This window comes from Littorina saxatilis, linkage group LG16 (genome assembly GCF_037325665.1).
Source record: "Littorina saxatilis isolate snail1 linkage group LG16, US_GU_Lsax_2.0, whole genome shotgun sequence".
Lineage (NCBI taxonomy): Eukaryota > Metazoa > Mollusca > Gastropoda > Littorinimorpha > Littorinidae > Littorina > Littorina saxatilis.
The window spans coordinates 46,362,254-46,382,253 of record NC_090260.1 but is presented as its reverse complement, the minus strand read 5'-3'; the positions used below and the strand labels follow the sequence as shown (position 1 = coordinate 46,382,253).

Here is a 20,000-nt window from a genome sequence, read left to right as displayed (position 1 = left end):
GATCTGGAGTCTTCTCCATTCAGATCTGTTCTGTTTAAAGACGCTGGAGCGATTTGAGGATATAAAATGCTCTTGCAAATTTTTAAGTTTGAACTTTTTTTCTCTAAAAACCCCCTACTTTTCCTCTGAAATTTTATTCCTAAACCTCTGAAATGAGCGGATCCGAGGACCAATCCCATGCCTGTCTTTAATTTAACCCTGCTGGCGCTGAATTATCTCCCTGCAGTCTCAGCACCATTGGCTGAATTGTTTTCAGCAATGCTGTGAAACTGATGAGACACGTTGGACAAATATTGTTTTAATGGGATTATTATTAAAACAAAATTAATGTATGTGTCATATATCATTGGAAAGCTAACATTTGTGCGGTTGAAATGTGCACCAAGTCTTTCCCCTCAAATCGTACGGCCTGAAACAACGAACAAATGGAATTCCTTCTGACATCACTTCCTAAAAGCTCATTGGCTAGTAATTCTGTAAGATTGTTGGTCACTAAATTAAATTCTGGTTGGTCACTAAAATAAATGCGTGTGATGACATGCGGATCTTCCCGGAACATTCCGAATTTAACACTTTATTGGTTTATCTTTTTTGCATAAACGTTGGTCTATGTAATGGCAAGCGTCTGTCTATCCGTGTGTGTATGTGTGAGTGGGTGGGTGGGTGGCCGGAGGAGGGGGGGGGGGGGTATGAACCTCTTTTCTGTGTTTAACTTGTCTTGTTCTAATGCACTCCTTTCTGTGCATTTTAGCTCCTTATTCTTGCCTTTTACACTTTTGTATTGCTATTTTTCAGCCCTGAGCGCAAAAGAAAATGATCTTCTCCGTAAGTACTCGATATATTCAATATCGTCGATCTGTGTATGTGTGTGTTTGTGTGTGTGTGTGTGTGTGTGTGTGTGTGTGTGTGTGTGTGTGTGTGTGTGTGTGTGTGTGTGTGTATGAGCGAGAGAGAGAGAGAGAGAGAGAGAGAGAGAGAGAGAGAGAGAGAGAGAGAGAGAGAGAGAGAGAGAGAGAGAGAGAGAGAGAGAGAAAATATGGATGTGGGCATGCGAGCCTCTCTGGACTTCTTCGGATGTTTGTACCTCGTATGTTTTTGGTTGTTTTCATTATGTTGTTTTGGTTGTTGAATAGCAGATGAACCACACTGTTTCCTCCTTGGTTTAATTGTATGGACAATAAATTATCTTATGTCTTATTGTCGGACGGTTAGCTCTTCATGAAACTTACATTAAAAAATCTTTAAGATGATATCCCCATAACCAATTTTTCCTTTTCTTGATAAATGTCTTTGATGACGTCATATCTGGCTTTTAGTGAAAGTTGAGGCGGCACTGTCACGACCTCATTTTTCGATCTTCTTCTTCTGCGTTCGTGGGCTGAAACTCCCACGTACACTCGTGGTTTTTTTTTGCCCGAGTGGAATTTTACGTGTATGACCATTTTTTACCCCGCCATTTAGGCAGCCATACGCCGTTTTCGGAGGAAGCATGCTGGGTATTTTCGTGTTTCTATAACCCATCGAACTCTGACATGGATTACAGGATCTTTTTCGTGCGCACTTGGTCTTGTGCTTGCGTGTACACACGGGGGTGTTCGGACACCGAGGAGAGTCTGCACACAAAGTTGACTCTGAGAAATAAATCTCTCGCCGAACGTGGGGACGAACTCACGCTGACAGCGGCCAACTGGATACAAATCCAGCGCGCTACCGACTGAGCTACATCCCCGCCCCGGTTTTTCGATCAAACTACGTGTGTGTTTGTTTCAGACCTGATCGGTGACCCCCCCAAGGAGATGATGATGCCAAGCTATGCTGCCCGCTATGGCGGGGCGCCCGCTGGAGGAAGTAAGTTACCAGCGAAACTCTCTGTTGCCATGTCGACCCAGCTAGGACAACGTGTTGTCACCACGGCATCTCACTATATTACTACGCCAATCTAGTGTCGTCATTTCAACAAACGATTTAAAGTCTTAACAACAAAGTGACTAAGATGAAAAATTTAAGTCGACTGGTAGAGGCCCTTAAATGTAACCTTAATGTGAAACGTGAAAAAAACATACTGCGGTGACGATTTATTTTTTATTTGTTGTCATTTAGTTTCTTTTCTGTTGGTTTGGGTGGGTATAGGGGATGGGTTCTTATTTTGGTTTAATTTACCCGATGGATTTTTAAAAAATCTTTTTTCACTTTTTTTTCGAACATTGTATGGTCCGGTTTAAAATATTCATCCATCACATGATCAGCTAAAAAAAAAGCCCAGTCAAACAATAAGAAGTCTGTGCCAAACTCTCGGTTTATGACATATTGGTGTCCCTGTACAGTCCTCGCCACCCACAATCATTAATACACACACACACACACACACACACACACACACACACACACACACACACACACACACACACACACACACACACTTTCTGAATGCTCACATCGTGCAGTTGACGTAACGCGTCATGTGTGCTGAATTTGACTTTAAAAGGAAACAAGATAATAATAATGATAATAATAATTAAATAAAAAGAAAACACGCCAGTAACCAGGTTAGGTAAGTTTAAATCAATATTTCAGCATGTAACTGCCTTCTTCAGGATGGTATGGAAAGAATGGAATACCGGCACGTGATATACAGTGTAAAGAATTGTTATGATAATTAATGATAATAATAATGTATGATAATTCTAGAGCGCATCAATCCAGGGTTAAACCCTGCTGAGAGCACTTTGCGAGATCCCGTCCCTTTCCTCTCCGCGTTTCATCGTGTAAACACAGTGAATTGATCCCTTCTCCCTGATTGGTGCCAACACATTTGCATGATGTTCGTTTAAACCTTGGCCACCATTGGCTGTTAAGAATCCTCCTAATGCCAGAACTTTGATTACAACTTTATGAGCCCTCTTATGCCAGATTTTCTCATATAAAAACTGCATAAGCCCTCTTATGGCAGATTTTCTTTTATCAAAACTTCATGAGCCCTCTTATGCCAGCACTTTGATCAAAGACAAATGAAATTGATTACACAAACCATGACGTCTCTCCATGACCCCCTCTTCCAAAGTTAAACCTCTGACGTCAAAAGCGAGACAAAGTTTGAGAAGACGTCATAAGCTTAGTGGGAGTAATAGCGTCATGTAAAGCATTCTGTCACTTCTGTCAATTATAAACGAAGTTTATCTCGATGACTTCGTCTGGTCAGCAAGAGAACATTACTCGTAAGGTCGCCGCTAGGCTGTGCATGTGTCGTTATTGTATATCATTGAAAGTGTATCGCTTATTGGCGTCTCTACAGCTGCATGATGTTTGTGTCCACAGTGGGGGGAGGCGGTATGGGCATGGCCGGTATGGCCAGTATGGCTGCCGGTATGGCTGCCATGGCTAACATGAACCAAGCCATGGCTGGCATGAACCCTGCCGGGCCAGCTGCGCCTGGCATGAACCCACCAGCTGTGGGCTAGCCTGCAGTATGTATATCTTCTCCACTGACGTCACACTGGGTGACGTCACTTTTACGGAAAACACTGAATGACTCGGTGTTGGTCCCGGTGGCAGCTAGAAGCGAATGTACAAGCGCTGCAAATGTTATCCCAGTATTGGTTCCGGATTCACCCGATAGACGATTGTGTGGCGGAAACCTCTCATGATTCCCAAGATGACATCACTGACTGTGTGTGGATGTTTACAGCTTATTGCCTCAGTAACCGCTAAAAACCAAATCCCAGTGTTGGTTCCAGGATTTACCGGATGGATAATGTTGTAGCTGACAAAAACCCAGATCCTCTCATGATAACCCAAAATGACATCACTGATTTTGTGTGGATGATTACAGCGTATTGACTCAGTAACCGCTAAACAAAATCCCAACATCCACAACCCTGTAGCGTGTCCATGTGCCGTTGCCTGATTGTTTAATGGCGTCACTCATTTTCCTTTCCTCAGGAAACACCAAGCTTTCAGGAGCAGCGTGTATACGTCTCTGTTGTGTTGTGGTGCAGTGGTGTTTCCGTCTGTTATTCGGTGTCACACAAGGGTTCCAATACCTCCTGCTAAAATGTGTTGTGTCTTTGTGTGTGCTATTTTTCTAACTTTTTTGCTGTTTGTAACTCACGTTTGAGCTGTGTTTATTTGTTTCGATAATTGTTGGCATTTCAGACTCAAGTAGCAGCAAGTATGAATTTTGCCTTGCATACGTTTGGTTTGAGTTTGTTTGGATTTGAAACTGCCTGTCGATTGACAAAACGCAAGACAGATTCGTTGAATTATTAAATAAAAAATCCAACAACAACAACGAATACAATAACAGCAACAGCAAAACGGGAAATAACTCGCAAAATCCAACTTAACAACGACCCCCCGTGACCTTCAACCTTTCCCCACGTAATACATTAACAAAGGTCAAGGACGATGGAGGGTGATGGTAAGAGAAATCTGAAGAGAGAACAGAACCCGGATGTTTGAATGAGTGACAGGTGTAGGTGTTAATCAGTTTTCGGAGACTTTTTTTAAGACTGTAAGATTGTAAAGTATCCTTCGTGTTTCAGCTTGGGGGAAAAAACAATAACAAAACAAAAAAAATGTAAAAAATAATGCTGATTTTTACAATCATTTATTTACATATTTTGCACGTGTAGATGTCCATCAGTATCATAGTCCGAGTCGGACAAGCCCGCCTGAAGATTAATTGGTGATACATTTATGATTTGAAAGCAAAAGTACAGCCAGTACAAGTTATCAGAGTATAGGCATAACAGAAGTGTTTTTGGCTGCCTCCAATATCAACAGCCTCTTCGGTGAATTCAACGAATGAATAATAATTGTCAAGGTCCAAATCATCTGCTTCGACTTTGAAGACCAGAAACTGTGCATTTCCAACATACCTTATCGTCATGCTAAAACACTGCAATAATCATCCGAGCACATGTTTGCAAGTTAGGCTGTCAACATTTTTGTATTTTACAATACATTTGACCGACAATGCAGTACTATGTACTACAATGCAGAAAATGTGTGAGATTTGATTTTGTTAACATTTTATTTTGTGTTTGCAGGACCTGCAGTGTAAATTCCACAAGGGAGCCTGTACCTCGATCGAGATCATCCCTCTCAAAAATCGCCTCCATGCATATTCATCAGATCACGTGCTCCGTGCGTTTCAGCAGCGAAGTCTTCGTGTGTTGGGACAAAGCGATCTGTATCGCTCTTACTGGACGAAAATACTGTGTGTCAACATGAGATCATACAGCTATTGACTTCCTTTAGCTAGACCATCGACCACAAGACTCAACAACAGTGCTGATAAGGACCTGCATTGTAATATGCAAAGTGTATGTAAATGAGATGTAAATACAGGCGGAAACGGAAGTGTGATGTGTCAGGATTTGTGGTTAGCAGCGTAGTTCAACGCGTGAAGCGGAATAGTAGTTTAACATGAAAGACGTTTCAGTGTGGTAGTGCATGCCAAGGAAATTCTATAACATACAGGCAGGCAATAAAACTTAAACTTTAAATTATTTGTACAAACGATCGCGAGCAAGAGGCGTAATTAACCATGTCCACGAAAACATCCTTCTCGAAATGTAGGCTAACGTTTACCAACGCAAACCTTTTGGGGAATTTGTGTGCGTGTGTCTGTATAAAAACTGTCAGTTTTTTCAATAAATGTACTAAGAAGACGTACAACAGTTTACCACCCAAGACTATGACATCGTTGTGCTTGCTCGTTGGCAGTAATCATGTCAGTTCTGTCAATGTCAGCCATGCCTATATAGTGCACCAGGGTGTACGACTCGAGCAGACGACCAGTGTACCTGTCTATCGGTTCAATCATCTATGGTGCGTGAGTTCATGTCTCTAGAAAAAAAAATAAAGTGTTGTTGCAGGCTGCGCCCACTTTATGTTGTGTTTTGAATATTATTGGAATTTGTTAATCAAGATTTGGTATGTGAGTGTTCCTACTAGGCACCATCCAACCCCACCCCTCTCCCTCCCTCCCGAGTCCCTCCCTCCCTATCGTTATACCTGGGAATTTAAAAAAAGGCTGTTTCTTGTGTCCGTGTTGTATAACTGTTTATGGTGCAAATATACGATTTCCGGAAATAACTCTGTCAGGGTTGTATGGCTGACTATTAGGGTTTAACGTCCTCTTAGACCAACTGGTCTATATATATTGGGACAGGTATTGGTAATACGCTGAAGATATGGTGTGATACTTTGATTCGAACAAGCCCGCTGTGGCTGTCCTTTTCGACACACCAGCATTGGGTTTGTCGCGTCAAAGTATCGAAATACGATCATGATAATCAGAGACGAGAGATGATGCATGCGTGTCTTCGTGTTTTCCAAGCCCTGAGACTTTCGCTGTGAACGTGGGATCTTTTTCGTGCGCATGTGTGCACACGGGGGTGTTCGGACACCGAAGAGAGTCTGCACAAAGTTGACTCCGAGAAATAAATCTCTCGCCGAACGTGGGGATCGAACCCACGCTGATAGCGACCAACTGGCTACAAAGCCAGCGCGCTACCAACTGAGCTACGTCCCCGCCCCGGGGGTTGTATGGGTTGTGAAAGAGTGAGTACCCTTGCTTTTAGTGAGTCAAGCTTTCTACACGTGCTCCTTGTCCATGTGTTTTGGACACACCCCTCGCTAGTGACTGCATGGCCTATAATGTCACGTCTGTTGGTAGAGCACCGGACTGGTGATCCTAGGGTCACGGGCTCGAATCTAGGCCTGGACGGACACGAGTCAACTTCACTGTACAGACTCAGAGACGGTATCCATGTCCCATCCCCGTGGCATGTAAACGACCTCGGTCATTCTGCCAAAAGTACACCTAAACACGCATACACCTGTGTATCTCATCTAAAGTCGGAGTAACACTGACTGACCGGAAACATGTCACTCATGGGTTCATCGCCTGGGCGTAAAACAACATTATTATTGCCGTTCATAACCCATACAAAGCCGACAGAGTTATTTCCGAAGATCATCGTTAGGCTTCTGTGTGTGACTATCATAACAAGCACAGCTATTATTTCGCTTTTGAAATTCTGAAGAAAAAAAATTCTTTGTCTCTTTCTGTTTGTCGCTCTTTCTTTCGCCGTCTCCCTCGCTCTGTCAGTGTGTCTATCTGTCTCTTTCTGTTTGTCTCTGTCTGTCGCTCTTTCTTTCGCCGTCTCCCTCGCTCTGTCAGTGTGTCTATCTGTCTCTTTCTGTGGTTCACAGCAAGGAAAACAAACAAGAGTACCATGTGTTCAAGAAACAAAGACGCACTAAGCAATTGAAAACTGTGACTTTCGTACGTACACCTGTATTAGTTTACGCTTAAAGGCCAACATCCACAGGAATTTTTCTCCTGGAGCGACCTAAACTTGAACCCGGGGCAGTTCGCCAAAAAGAACCGCCGATCACGAGAAAAGCATGCAGCGGGTGGGGATTTGGTCTCGGCAAAGAAACTACAATGCAGTGTTTTGTCTCGGTGAGACTGAAAGAGAGACAGAGAGCACGAGAGAGAGCGACAGGGACACAGTGATTCAAACGCACAACTCTAGTAAAGTTGTCGTAGCACGACCGTCCGCCTATGGCCAAAGTGATCCGGGTTCGATTCCCGGCATGTGTTTTTTTGTGGTTTTTTTTTAATTCTTGTTTGCTATTGTTTATTATGAACGTTTTAATGTTTTATTTTACTCTAATAATTTTTTTAATTGTGTAAAATAAATAAAAAAAATTTTTTAATTTTTTTTTTTAATCCACGTGCACAAGACAAAAACTTTTATACTGGGGGAGCGAGCCAGTCTGAAGAGTACTCGGGTCCAGCGCCAGCGTTTTTTTTATAATTTCGCTTCACGCGACTTGTTATTTATGTATCCAAAACATCATAGAACGTGGTACAATGCATGAAAACAACGCCGACAGTAAACAAGATGTTATCTGGGCAGTACATTGGGTTGAACTAAAAGAATTCTGCTGAGAATGTACAAAAGAACAAGTCGCGTAAGGCAAAAATACAACATTTAGTCAAGTAGCTGTCGAACTCACAGAATGAAACTGAACGCAATGCAACGCAGCAAGACCGTATACTCGTAGCATCGCCAGTCCACCGCGCACGGCAAAGGCAGTGAAATTGACAAGAAGAGCGGGGTAGTACTTGCGCTGAGAAGGATAGCACGCTTTTCTGTACCTCTCTTTGTTTTAACTTTCTGAGCGTGTTTTTAATCGAAACATATCATATCTATATGTTTTTGGAATCCGGAACCGACAAGGAATAAGATGAAAGTGTTTTTAAATTGATTTCGACAATTTAATTTTGATAATAATTTTTATATATTTAATTTTCAGAGCTTGTTTTTAATCCAAATATAACATATTTATATGTTTTTGGAATCAGAAAATGATGGAGAATAAGATGAACGTAAATTTGAATCGTTTTTTAAAAAAATTTTTTTTTTTACTTGACCAAAATTTCAATCAATTTGATTGAAAAATGAGAGCGTGACAGTGCCGCCTCAACTTTCACGAAAAGCCGGATATATGGTGTGTAGAGCGATTGAGACCAAACTACTGGACCGATCTTTATGAAATTTTCCATGAGAGTTCCTGGGATTGATATCCCCGAACGGTTTTTTCTTTTTTTGGAGAAATGTCTTTGATGACGTCATATCCGGCTTTTCGTGAAAGTTGAGGCGGCACTGTGACGCTCTCATTTTTCAACCAAATTGGTTGAAATTTTGGTCAAGTAATCTTCGACGAAGCCCGGACTTCGGTATTGCATTTCAGCTTGGTGGCTTAAAAATTAATTAATGACTTTGGTCATTAAAAATCTGAAAATTGTAAAAAACAAAAAAAGTATAAAACGATTCAAATTTACGTTCATCTTATTCTCCATCATTTTCTGATTCCAAAAACATATAAATATGTTATATTTGGATTAAAAACAAGCTCTGAAAATTAAAAATATAAAAATTATTATCAAAATTAAATTGTCGAAATCAATTTAAAAACACTTTCATCTTATTCCTTGTCGGTTCCTGATTCGTGAAAGCGAAATTACATTTAGTCAATCTGTCGAACCCACAGAATAAAACTGCACGCACTGCAGTGTTTTCAGTCACGAGTATAAAACAGCTTCGTCAATCCACGCGGCAAGGAAGTCGCTCAATTTTTGCGTGCAACACGAAGTAAACGGACATGCAAGAATAGCGACGGGTTCAAGTTTAGGTCGCTCCAGGAGAAAAATTCCCGCGGATGTTGGCCTTTAAGAACACTTGCACTGAATGTCTCTGGGAATTCCCGTAGCGTACAAATACATGTAACTGCACTAAACAGGCCACACAAAGCCAGCCATGGAAATCTTTGTCATGAACTTGAAAAGCAATGGTTTGCTTTCACTGTACGAGCTGCGAAGGTTTTGGCAAAAACAAATGATTGTGAGTGTGTGGGTGTGTTTTTCCGTTTTTATATTTAGTCAAGTTTTGACTAAATATTTTAACATCGAGGGGGAATCGAAACGAGGGTCGTGGTGTATGTGCGTGTGTGCGTGTGTCTGTGTGTGTGTGTGTGTAGAGCGATTCAGACTAAACTACTGGACCGATCTTTATGAAATTTGACATGAGAGTTCCTGGGTATGAAATCCCCGAACGTTTTTTTCATTTTTTGGATAAATGTCTTTGATGACGTCATATCCGGCTTTTCGTGAAAGTTGAGGCGGCACTGTCACGCCCTCATTTTTCAACCAAATTGGTTGAAATTTTGGTCAAGTAATCTTCGACGAAGCCCGGACTTCGGTATTGCATTTCAGCTTGGTGGCTTAAAAATTAATTAATGACTTTGGTCATTAAAAATCGGAAAATTGTAAAAAAAAATAAAAATTTATAAAACGATCCAAATTTACGTTTATCTTATTCTCCATCATTTGCTGATTCCAAAAACATATAAATATGTTATATTCGGATTAAAAACAAGCTCTGAAAATTAAATATATAAAACTTATTATCAAAATTAAATTGTCCAAATCAATTTAAAAACACTTTCATCTTATTCCTTGTCGGTTCCTGATTCCAAAAGCATATAGATATGATATGTTTGGATTAAAAACACGCTCAGAAAGTTAAAACAAAGAGAGGTACAGAAAAGCGTGCTATTCTTCTTAGCGCAACTACTACCCCGCTCTTCTTGTCAATTTCACTGCCTTTGCCATGAGCGGTGGCCTGACGATGCTACGAGTAAAATGGCATTGCGTTCAGTTTCATTCTGTGAGTTCGACAGCTACTTGACTAAATATTGTATTTTCGCCTTACGCGACTTGTTCTTTCTATGCTTACCCCAGTCGCTGATTTAGACTGCGTAAATGAACAAGTTGAGAAGGTTGTGCTGTGTGTCGTGTTGCTGGTTTATCTTAGTGGAGAAAGTAGTGGTTTATATACTTGTTTGTTACGTCATTTGTTTAGTTGATAAGAGGCACACACACACACACACACACACACACACACACACACACACACTAAATATACACTTGAGCGCGCACACACACACACACACACACACACACTAAATATACACTTGAGCGCGCACACACGCACGCACACACACACACAAACACACGGCACAAACATACACACACACAAACACACACCCACACACACTTGACGCACACACACACACACACACACACACAGCGCACATACACACACATACACATACACACAGCGCACACACACACACACACACACACACAGCGCACACACACACACACACATACGCACACACACACACACACACACACACACACACACACACAGCATAATTCACCTTTACTAGTTTCGGTCTTGAGCAGAACAAATGCCGAAAGTCACCTCTATCACAACATGCCAGCATCATGATACACAATTCTAGCAGTTCGCAACGGAAAGCTTCTAAACACACGCTTAAATGTGAAATGTCAACATAATTATTAAAAGAAAATAACGTTTTCATTTGACATTTTATTATCTATCAAAATTAATAAAATTCCAGTCCAAATTAAGCAAGAGGTTCCAAATTGTGTTATGATTTTTTTTTTTTTTAAACACACAACAAAAACAACAACTACAACAGCAACAAATAATAATAAATGCAAACGCATCTTACGGGTTCCCTTTCTAGTAAGATATAATTCCAGATAGTAATAGGGGCAATAATGTATCATACCCCAGGTCAGATTCATTATTTTAAATTGTGTGCATAGCTTCCAAGTAATCCGTGGAAGGGGAAGGGGAGGTAATCATATTAACAGGGTTTTTTTAACGATTGTTTTATGGGAATTGTGAAATGTCATATTTACTGGAACACGATTATTTTGAATGTAGTCGTCATTGGCATGTATTGCCTAGCATATATACTAATTAATAAATTATCTTGTGTTGACAAATTGTTCGAAAAAAATCAATATATCGGGTACTGTTTTTGTTACTGCAGAAATTGAAATAGAAGTAACTCGCAAGGGAAGTAACTTGAGTTCAGTAAAACTTTAAGAAAATACGACGAGGAAGAACCGAGATTCTGACGCCAAAATCGTGTGTTGAATGTTCGTGGATCACTAAAACAATAAGTGGTGTTGGTTCTTGTGGCGGCGTGGGTCATATTCTTCTGTGGCCGAGGAGCACGTGGAGATGAGCGTGAAGACAAGACTAGCGGCGGAGGTCACACAGCACCACACCATGCCAGGCTTGGGGTAGCAAAAACGAACACCGCATCCACAACCTTTCATGAAGGCTGAAAACAACAGAGCAAAATTGTACACTCAACCACACGCATAAGATTCACACGTGCACGCGCGCGCGTCACTATTGGTACGCACTAGTGCACGCTCAGGCTTTCACACACACACACACACACAGAGCTAGCCGTAACACACACACACACACACACACACGCAGACGCACACACACACACACACACAGGCCTAACACACACACACACACTCACACACACTGGCACACACACACACACACACACACCGAGGCCTAACTGGCACACACACACACACACACACACACACACAGGCTGACACACCCACACGCACACGCACACACACACGAGTGCGCCAAATATTGCCAAGTGCGTGTTTGTCAGTCTGATTGTTTTCTTGGCTGTCTGTCTGTCTGTCTGTCTGTCTGTCTGTCTTTTTGCCTTATTGTATGTCTATTTATCTGTATAGTATATGTTTGTCTGCCTGTCTGTCTACCAGTGTCTGTCTACCTGTCTGTTTGTCTGTCTGTCCGTCTGAACTCCATCTCAATTTACTGTGGACAATGCCACATGTAGACATGCATGAATCAAACACTTTTAGTGAGATTGTTTGATTAACCCGAAATTGTTTGTATCTGAGATGATTATTTCACTAATATTATAGTCTTTTCAAATGTGTGTTACTTGTTATGTTGTATTTTACACCAGCTCTGAAATGTGTCATATTTGAAAAATGAAACTTGACGACTTGATTTGACCTGTCTTGACTTGGCTTGTTTATTTAGAAATAAAAATTCAACTCGCTACTTACCACTTATTCCTCCGAAAACTCTGCTTAACACTTTCGCTTGTTTTGCTGACCGCCGGTTACGGTATTCGCGACAGTCGTCTCCGCTGTACTCCAACCACGCCTTCATGGCGATAACGTCGGAAATGAAAGCAATGGTGTGCACCACAGGAACGAACCATGAATCGTCTGTGGAATGTAAACAATAATTGTACAATGTTGCTGTATTTTCCCTTCTACCAGTGGTAAAATACATTAAGACACACAGAAAAAGACACAGACACAGACAGACAGACACACACACGGATAGGTACACACACATACTCTAACACACACACACACATACTCAAACACACACTCACACACACACGCGCGCGCGCGCACGCTCTCTCTGTCCACTGAGTGTCCCTGACGTTCTGTATGTCTGTCTGTCTGTCTGTCTCTCTTCATCACCATCTCTCTCTCTCTTTCTTTCTCTCTCTTTCTTTCTCTCTTTCTTTCTCTCTCTCTCTCTCTCTCTCTCTCTCTCTCTCAAAGTTGCAGTATGATCACTTAATATGTCACTCTGACTCACCATTGTCATGTTTAGATTTCAGTCGCCACCACCCCAAGCCGGCATCCTTCAGTTCAGAGTTGGGCAGAAAGTGTGAGAGAAATTGAAGCAGCATGGCAACAACAGTGACAAAAGTTGTACAAAGCGTCATCGTTCTCTGGACACGCGTCACTCAGTACACGGTTGTCGTTGATGTTGGTGGTGGTGGTGGTTGCGCGGGTGGCTGCTGGTCTTACTGCTGATGTCGTTGTCGTTTTTGTTAGTGATGACTGATAAACGTTGCCCCAGTGTTGCTATTTCTTCGTGCTGATGCTATTCAGTACTGCCGATGTGATTTCCAATATCGAACGCGCATAAGATGACCCCGACTCCTTGAATGAACTCTATGGAATAATCACAGCTGTAATTTCCTTAGTCGAATACATTCAAACGCGATTCAGTTTTGGTCCTTTCTTACTCACGACGAAATTCTGTGAAGCTATCTTCTTGTAGTTATCGCCTCCCTAATCTCGTCAATGTATTTTACTTTGCTGCACAGCACTGAATGTTACCATCCGGCACATCAACAAGCCCGACACGTTTGGCCTTGGACTGAGATCGTGAACAACATTCTACTAATTCTCTTGTGTTAACACGTCTGCAGGTCGCCGCTTAGCTCTTCCTAAAAATAGACACCCTTTAATACGAGCACAACCTTCCCGCTGTTCCCACGTTTTCTTCTTGGTTTTGATAATTCCCATTCACAGGTGTGAATGCGTCAACACAGGTAAACATAAAAGAGTTAATTTCTTTACATAAAAATCATCAAGCGTGTCAAACAACTGAGTTGTGTCGCTCCAAACTGCAAGACGATACCCTAGAAAAAGTTTAGAGTGAAAACACTTGAAAAGCCTCTCTGTATCTTCAGCCCAGTGCACACACTGGAGCTCTGTCAAAATTACCTCAGTCCTGCATTAAGTACACTTGCACTGAACGTCACTAGGAATTCCCGTATTACACAAATAACTACACTAATGGGAATCTGTCGCACACACTGCACACACACACACGCGCGCGCGCGCGCGTACGCATACACACGCACATAATATAGCATGACATTACATACTATACAAACAGATCAATCACTTCAATAAAGTGAAAGCCTGAGGCATTTTTGTAAAAATATATATATTTCATTTAAAAACAACACCCCAAAACTTCACCCGTCAGTTCATCGTTTTTGTTCAAAACAAATATCTCCACAACTTGTGCGGAGCAAAACAAACATGAAAAAGCCTGGCCAAACTAAGATGGTGACGGAGTGTGCCTTGAACATGCATCAAAGTATTCCATTATGTCAACCACCTTCCATAGCTCAGTTGGTAGAGCACTGGACTTGTGATCGGAAGGTCGCAGGTTCGAATTCGGGCCGGGACGGACACGGGTCAACTTTATGTGCAGACCCAGAGACGGAAGCCATGTCCCACCCCCGTGTCATCACAATGGCACGTAAAAGACCTTGGTCATTCTGCCATAAGCGCAGGTGGCTGAATACACCTAAACACGCAGACACCTGGGTAGCGCGACTGCGTTGCTGCTAGCTTTCCCAGCAATGGGACAATAAAGTAATGAAAAATGGAAAAATGGAAATGAAAATAAAGTCTACAAATTCACGCATCCACATCTGCTCTTGAAGTGTCTGTGATGAAGAGAGAAAGGCGTGCATCTGATGGCGCCAAGATCATAGGTTTTAGAATGGATCACTCTTCTCCTTTTTCTGTTATTTTTCTCTTTTTGTCTTGTTGTTTATAGTTTTGATTTGTTTGTTTGTGTCCTTTTTCATTCCCTAATTGTTTAAATTGTTGCGAGAAAGCTCACGAGTTGATAGAGCTAAGTAGCCTACAATTAAGACTACAAATTCGGATGGGGGGAAATGTTCAAAGTCAACATCTTTTACGTTTCAACATTGCTTTGTTGTGATTGCACACACACAGCTAAATACACAGAAATGCCTGCACATAATCTTACAAGCACGCCTGCACACACACAGACACACACCCACACAACTGGCTCTCTCTCTCTCTCTGCTACTGGTCCAAGCAACATACCATACACACATAACCTGATTCCTCCGGTTTTCATGTTTATTTATATATCATACACAAATATACATTCAGCAGATCTATCTATCTCCATCTTACGATGAATACATTATCCACCATAGGAGACACATACAACTACAGCTTCCAACAGTGGTACCTGTGATGAAAGGACACGCTTGGGACCCAAAGTGTCCCTAACTTGCAGGGGCCGAACACTGTACTTGTAAATCCACTATTACTTCTAAAATGCAATTCCTTTAACATTTACTCCCATGCTAAGACCTGCCCCGTCACAAACACTAACACACACACACACACACTGTCACACCTACATACACAAACTCAAATACACACACACACACACACACACACACACACGATAACCCCTGTATCAGCACAATAGACGAATTCAGAAAATAACTCTGTTCTGTTTGTATGGGTTCACGTGTTCGCGACACACCCGTCTCGAGTGATTGACCCCCCCCCCCCCCCCCAATGTTTGTCAGAGATTTTAGCAAGGGTATTCAATCTTCCGCAACCTATACAAGCCTGACGAAGTTATTTTCAGTAATCGTCTATTGCCTTGAAATCACTCTTCTAGCCGCAGCATAATGAGCCATCACTGACACTGCTCACAAATCACACTGGTCTGCAAGGCACACTTTCACAATGAGATGTTTTGAGACAACAAAAGAAACCTCAATCACACCAAGTGGTAATACATGTACAGTGGAACCCGCTTTTACAACCTCCAAAAATCTGAGAAAATCTTAAAATGGAGGTAAATTTACAGTGGCTATGAACTGATAATCTGAACAAGTAAGCTCTTCAACAACAAAAAAGAAAAAGTCGCGTAAGGCAAAATTACTACATTTAGTCAAGCTGTGGAACTTACAGAATGAAACTGAACGCACTGCATTTTTTTTACAATGACCGTAGTCTGCCGCTTGTGCAAAACGGAGTGAAAGTGACGAGCCTGTTCAGCGCGGTAGTGGTTTCGCTGTGGTGCATAGCACGCTTTTCTGTACCTCTCTTCGTTTTAACTCTCTGATTGTGTTTTTAATCCAACCATATCATATCTATATGTTTTTGGAATCAGGGACAGACAAGGAATAAGATGAAATTGTTTTTAAATTGATTTTGGAAATTTAATTTTGATCATAATTTTTATATTTTTAATTTTCAGAGCTTGTTTTTAATCCAAATATAACATATTTATATGTTTTTTGGAATCAGGAAATGATGTAGAATAAGATGAACGTAAATTTGGATCGTTTTATATAAAAAAAATTATTACAATTTTCAGATTTTTAATGACCAAAGTCATTATTTAATTTTTAAGCCACCAAGCTGAAATGCAATACCGAAGTCCGGCCTTCGTCAAAGATTGCTTTACAAAAATTTCAATCAATTTGATTGAAAAATGAGGGTGTGACAGTGCCGCCTCAACTTTTACAAAAAGCCGGATATGACGTCATGTATTTAATAATTTATCAAAAAAATGAAAAAAAATTCCGGGGATATCATTCCGAGGAACTCTCATGTCAAATTTCATAAAGATCAGTCCAGTAGTTAGGTCTGAATCGCTCTACACATGCACAGACACAGACACACCCCACGACCCTCGTCTCGATTCCCCCTCTGTTAAAACATTTAGTCAAAACTTGACTAAATGTAAAAAGGAGGGAGTCTAAAAATGGAGGTAAATTTACAGAGGCTATGAAGAGATAATCTGAACAAGTAAGGTCTTCAACAACAAAAAAGAACAAGAAGGGAAAAGCCCATACAACTCACATGCTTGACCTTGACCTTTACATGACCTTGACCCTCATAACTAAACCTAGCAATGACATCATACACTAAGAACTGCTTTACACATTTTTCCTACCAAAATACATGTGACCTTCCCAAGGTCAAGGTCATCCAAGGTCATGCAACACAAAGCTGTTAATTCAAGACATAGGAAGGACAATGGTGCTTATTGGCTCTTTCTACCATGAGATATGGTCACTTTTAGTGGTTCACTACCTTATTTTGGTCACATTTCATAAGGGTCAAAGTGACCTTGACCTTGATCATATGTGACCAAATGTGTCTCATGATGAAAGCATAACATGTGCCCCACATAATTTTAAGTTTGAAACAGTTATCTTCCATAGTTCAGGGTCAAGGTCACTTCAAAATATGTATACAATCCAACTTTGAAGAGCTCCTGTGACCTTGACCTTGAAGCAAGGTAAACCAAACTGGTATCAAAAGATGGGGCTTACTTTGCCCTATATATCATATATAGGTGAGGTATTGAATCTCAAAAACTTCAGAGAAAATGTGAAAAATGTGAAAAATAGCTGTTTTTTAGACAACATTTATGGCCCCTGCGACCTTGACCTTGAAGCAAGGTCAAGATGCTATGTATGTTTTTTGGGGCCTTGTCATCATACACCATCTTGCCAAATTTGGTACTGATAGACTGAATAGTGTCCAAGAAATATCCAACGTAAAAAGTTTTCCGGCCGGCCGGCCAGCCGGCCGGCCGGCCGGACGACTCGGGTGAGTACATAGACTCACTTTTGCTTCGCATGTGAGTCAAAAAGGGAAGAAGCAGGGTTCTACACAACCCCAAAAGTCAAGTGTATTCATACCCTTTCAGGAAAAAAGTAAAGGGTTTTAATACCCCTTCCAGATTTTTCACAGGGTATGAGTGACAATCGGTGTATCCATGAAATGTCATTTTTTCCCCAGAGCGTTTTGCGAGGCATTTTTTTGAGCACCGCATAGGCTAAAGCGAACAGTGCTATCGAGATGATCAGTTTAAAGATATCGCGCAGTTTGAGGACAAGGGAGGCAACCTCTGCTTCACGGCGTGTCAGTGTCGACAGAGGAGTGGCATGAACACGGCGTGTACTTTAGTGGTCTCAGTAGAGCAGGCGGCCTGCGTGCTGTTGCTTGTAAACTAGCAAAGGCTGTACCCTTTCAGCATTTGACTCATACGTTGTTTTTTTTTACCTCTTTGGAAGAAAACAGTTACGTATTTATACCTCTTCAGAGAGCATCTCGTACGTGATTTGGAGGGTCAAAGGGCATTATACCCTTAATTCTACGTGATGTGGAACCCTTTCTTTCTTTATTTGGTGTTTAACGTCGTTTTCAACCACGAAGGTTATATCGCGACGGGGGAAGGGGGGAGATGGGATAGAGCCACTTGTCAATTGTTTCTTGTTCACAAAAGCACTAATAAAAAAATTTGCTCCAGGGGCTTGCAACGTAGTACAATATATTACCTTACTGGGAGAATGCAAGCCTCCAGCACAAAGGACCTAACATTTCTTACATACTGCTTGACCAAAATCTTTACAAACATTGACCATATTCTATACAAGAAACACTTAACAAGGGTAAAAGGAGAAACAGAATCCGTTAGTCGCCTCTTACGACATGCTGAGGAGCATCGGGTAAATTCTTTCTCGTCCCAACCAATATGGGACCCCCCCTAACCCGCGGGGGGTGTGTGGAACCCTGGAAGAAGTCATAAATCAGGGGGTCTCAGAAGGAGGGTTCCACTGCAGCACAGGTTCCAAGAAAGAACAGTCACAGTACACAATACTTCTGTTCAAAATCTAACAGAAACTCACGCAGACAGAAGAAAGCAGATTCATATTCAAATACACACACCTATCACAAGTGGTTGCATCAGAAGACCGTAAAACATTGAAATGCAGTTTACACAGTTTCTCCCCCAGGGTGATTACCTCCCTTTAAAATATCACTCTTGCGTCATGGAGATGATGAAGATGTGGATCGAATTCACGTGTCTCCTGTCATGATGGCGCTAAACTCGTCTTCATTGACTGAAACAGATATCAGTGAATACAGATAATCAGCTGTAGTAAAAAAAGAGTTCCTGTAACAAATAATAGCTCACTAAACTAACATAATCTAATAGCATCCAAACGCTTAGGCCAAAAAAAAAAAATTGTCTGTTTCTGGTAACATGGCTAAAAAAAATAGGGTCGGTAGGTAGGGATTTTTTTTTAAATTTTTTTTTTACCCCAAATGTAGACCAATAAAACTAACTTTAAAAATCGCGCAAAGAGACTGGATTCACTATACATAGAGACAAAACACTCAACACATTTACAAATCGTCAGCGGACTTTCGTTTTCACACGTTTTTGTTGTTCATTTTCTCACCCTGTCCTTTACCACCAAAAAAAAAAAAAAAAAAAAAAAATTTTGAGATTGGAAAAAAAAAGTTTAGGGTCGGCGCCGAAATTTAGGGTCGGTCGGGTGACCAGAAACAGAAATTTTTTTTTTTGGCCTTAGCAAGAAAAGGGGATTAAACAGAAACATTTCTCTCTCTCTCTCTCTGTCAGAAACTTCAACATAAAGCATGTCAAACTGAACTGATAACAAGTCGCGTAAGGCGAAAATACAATATTTAGTCAAGTAGCTGTCGAACTCACAGAATGAAACTGAACGCAATGCAACGCAGCAAGACCGTATACTCGTAGTCCACCGCTCACGGCATAGGCAGTGAAATTGACAAGAAGAGCGGGGTAGTAGTTGCGCTAAGAAGGATAGCACGCTTTTCTGTACCTCTCTTTGTTTTAACTTTCTGAGCGTGTTTTTAATCCAAACATATCATATCTATATGTTTTTGGAATCAGGGACCGACAAGGAATAAGATGAAAGTGTTTTTAAATTGATTTGGACACTTTAATTTTGATAATAATTTTTATATATTTAATTTTCAGAGCTTGTTTTTAATCCGAATATAACATATTTATATGTTTTTGGAATCAGCAAATGATGGAGAATAAGATAAACGTAAATTTGGATCGTTTTATAAATTTTTATTT

The 20,000-nt window shown here is 41.1% G+C and overlaps 2 protein-coding genes across 6 annotated transcripts in view; one reads left to right on the top strand and one right to left on the bottom strand.

Annotated features, from left to right (window-relative positions):
* Positions 1 to 5,892, top strand: part of LOC138949743 (uncharacterized) — a 37,142-nt gene extending 31,250 nt beyond the window's left edge. For 4 of the 5 annotated variants that reach the window (XM_070321552.1, XM_070321551.1, XM_070321554.1 and 1 more), the window contains 4 exons: positions 796 to 825; positions 1,771 to 1,848; positions 3,316 to 3,464; positions 5,049 to 5,892. In XM_070321552.1, coding sequence (XP_070177653.1) covers positions 796 to 825; positions 1,771 to 1,848; positions 3,316 to 3,458 — 251 coding nt within the window. In that variant the 3' untranslated portion in view covers positions 3,459 to 3,464; positions 5,049 to 5,892. The remainder of the gene's footprint in view (positions 1 to 795; positions 826 to 1,770; positions 1,849 to 3,315; positions 3,465 to 5,048) is intronic. The other variant, XM_070321555.1, reaches the window with a different exon arrangement.
* A 4,900-nt stretch (positions 5,893 to 10,792) lies between these two features.
* The window catches only part of LOC138949753 (centrin-3-like), a 35,627-nt gene continuing 26,419 nt past the window's right edge, over positions 10,793 to 20,000 (bottom strand). The window contains exons 6-8 of the mRNA XM_070321573.1: positions 13,083 to 18,990; positions 12,533 to 12,697; positions 10,793 to 11,745 (exon numbers count right to left, since the gene is read on the bottom strand). Coding sequence (XP_070177674.1) covers positions 18,947 to 18,990 — 44 coding nt within the window. The 3' untranslated portion in view covers positions 10,793 to 11,745; positions 12,533 to 12,697; positions 13,083 to 18,946. The remainder of the gene's footprint in view (positions 11,746 to 12,532; positions 12,698 to 13,082; positions 18,991 to 20,000) is intronic.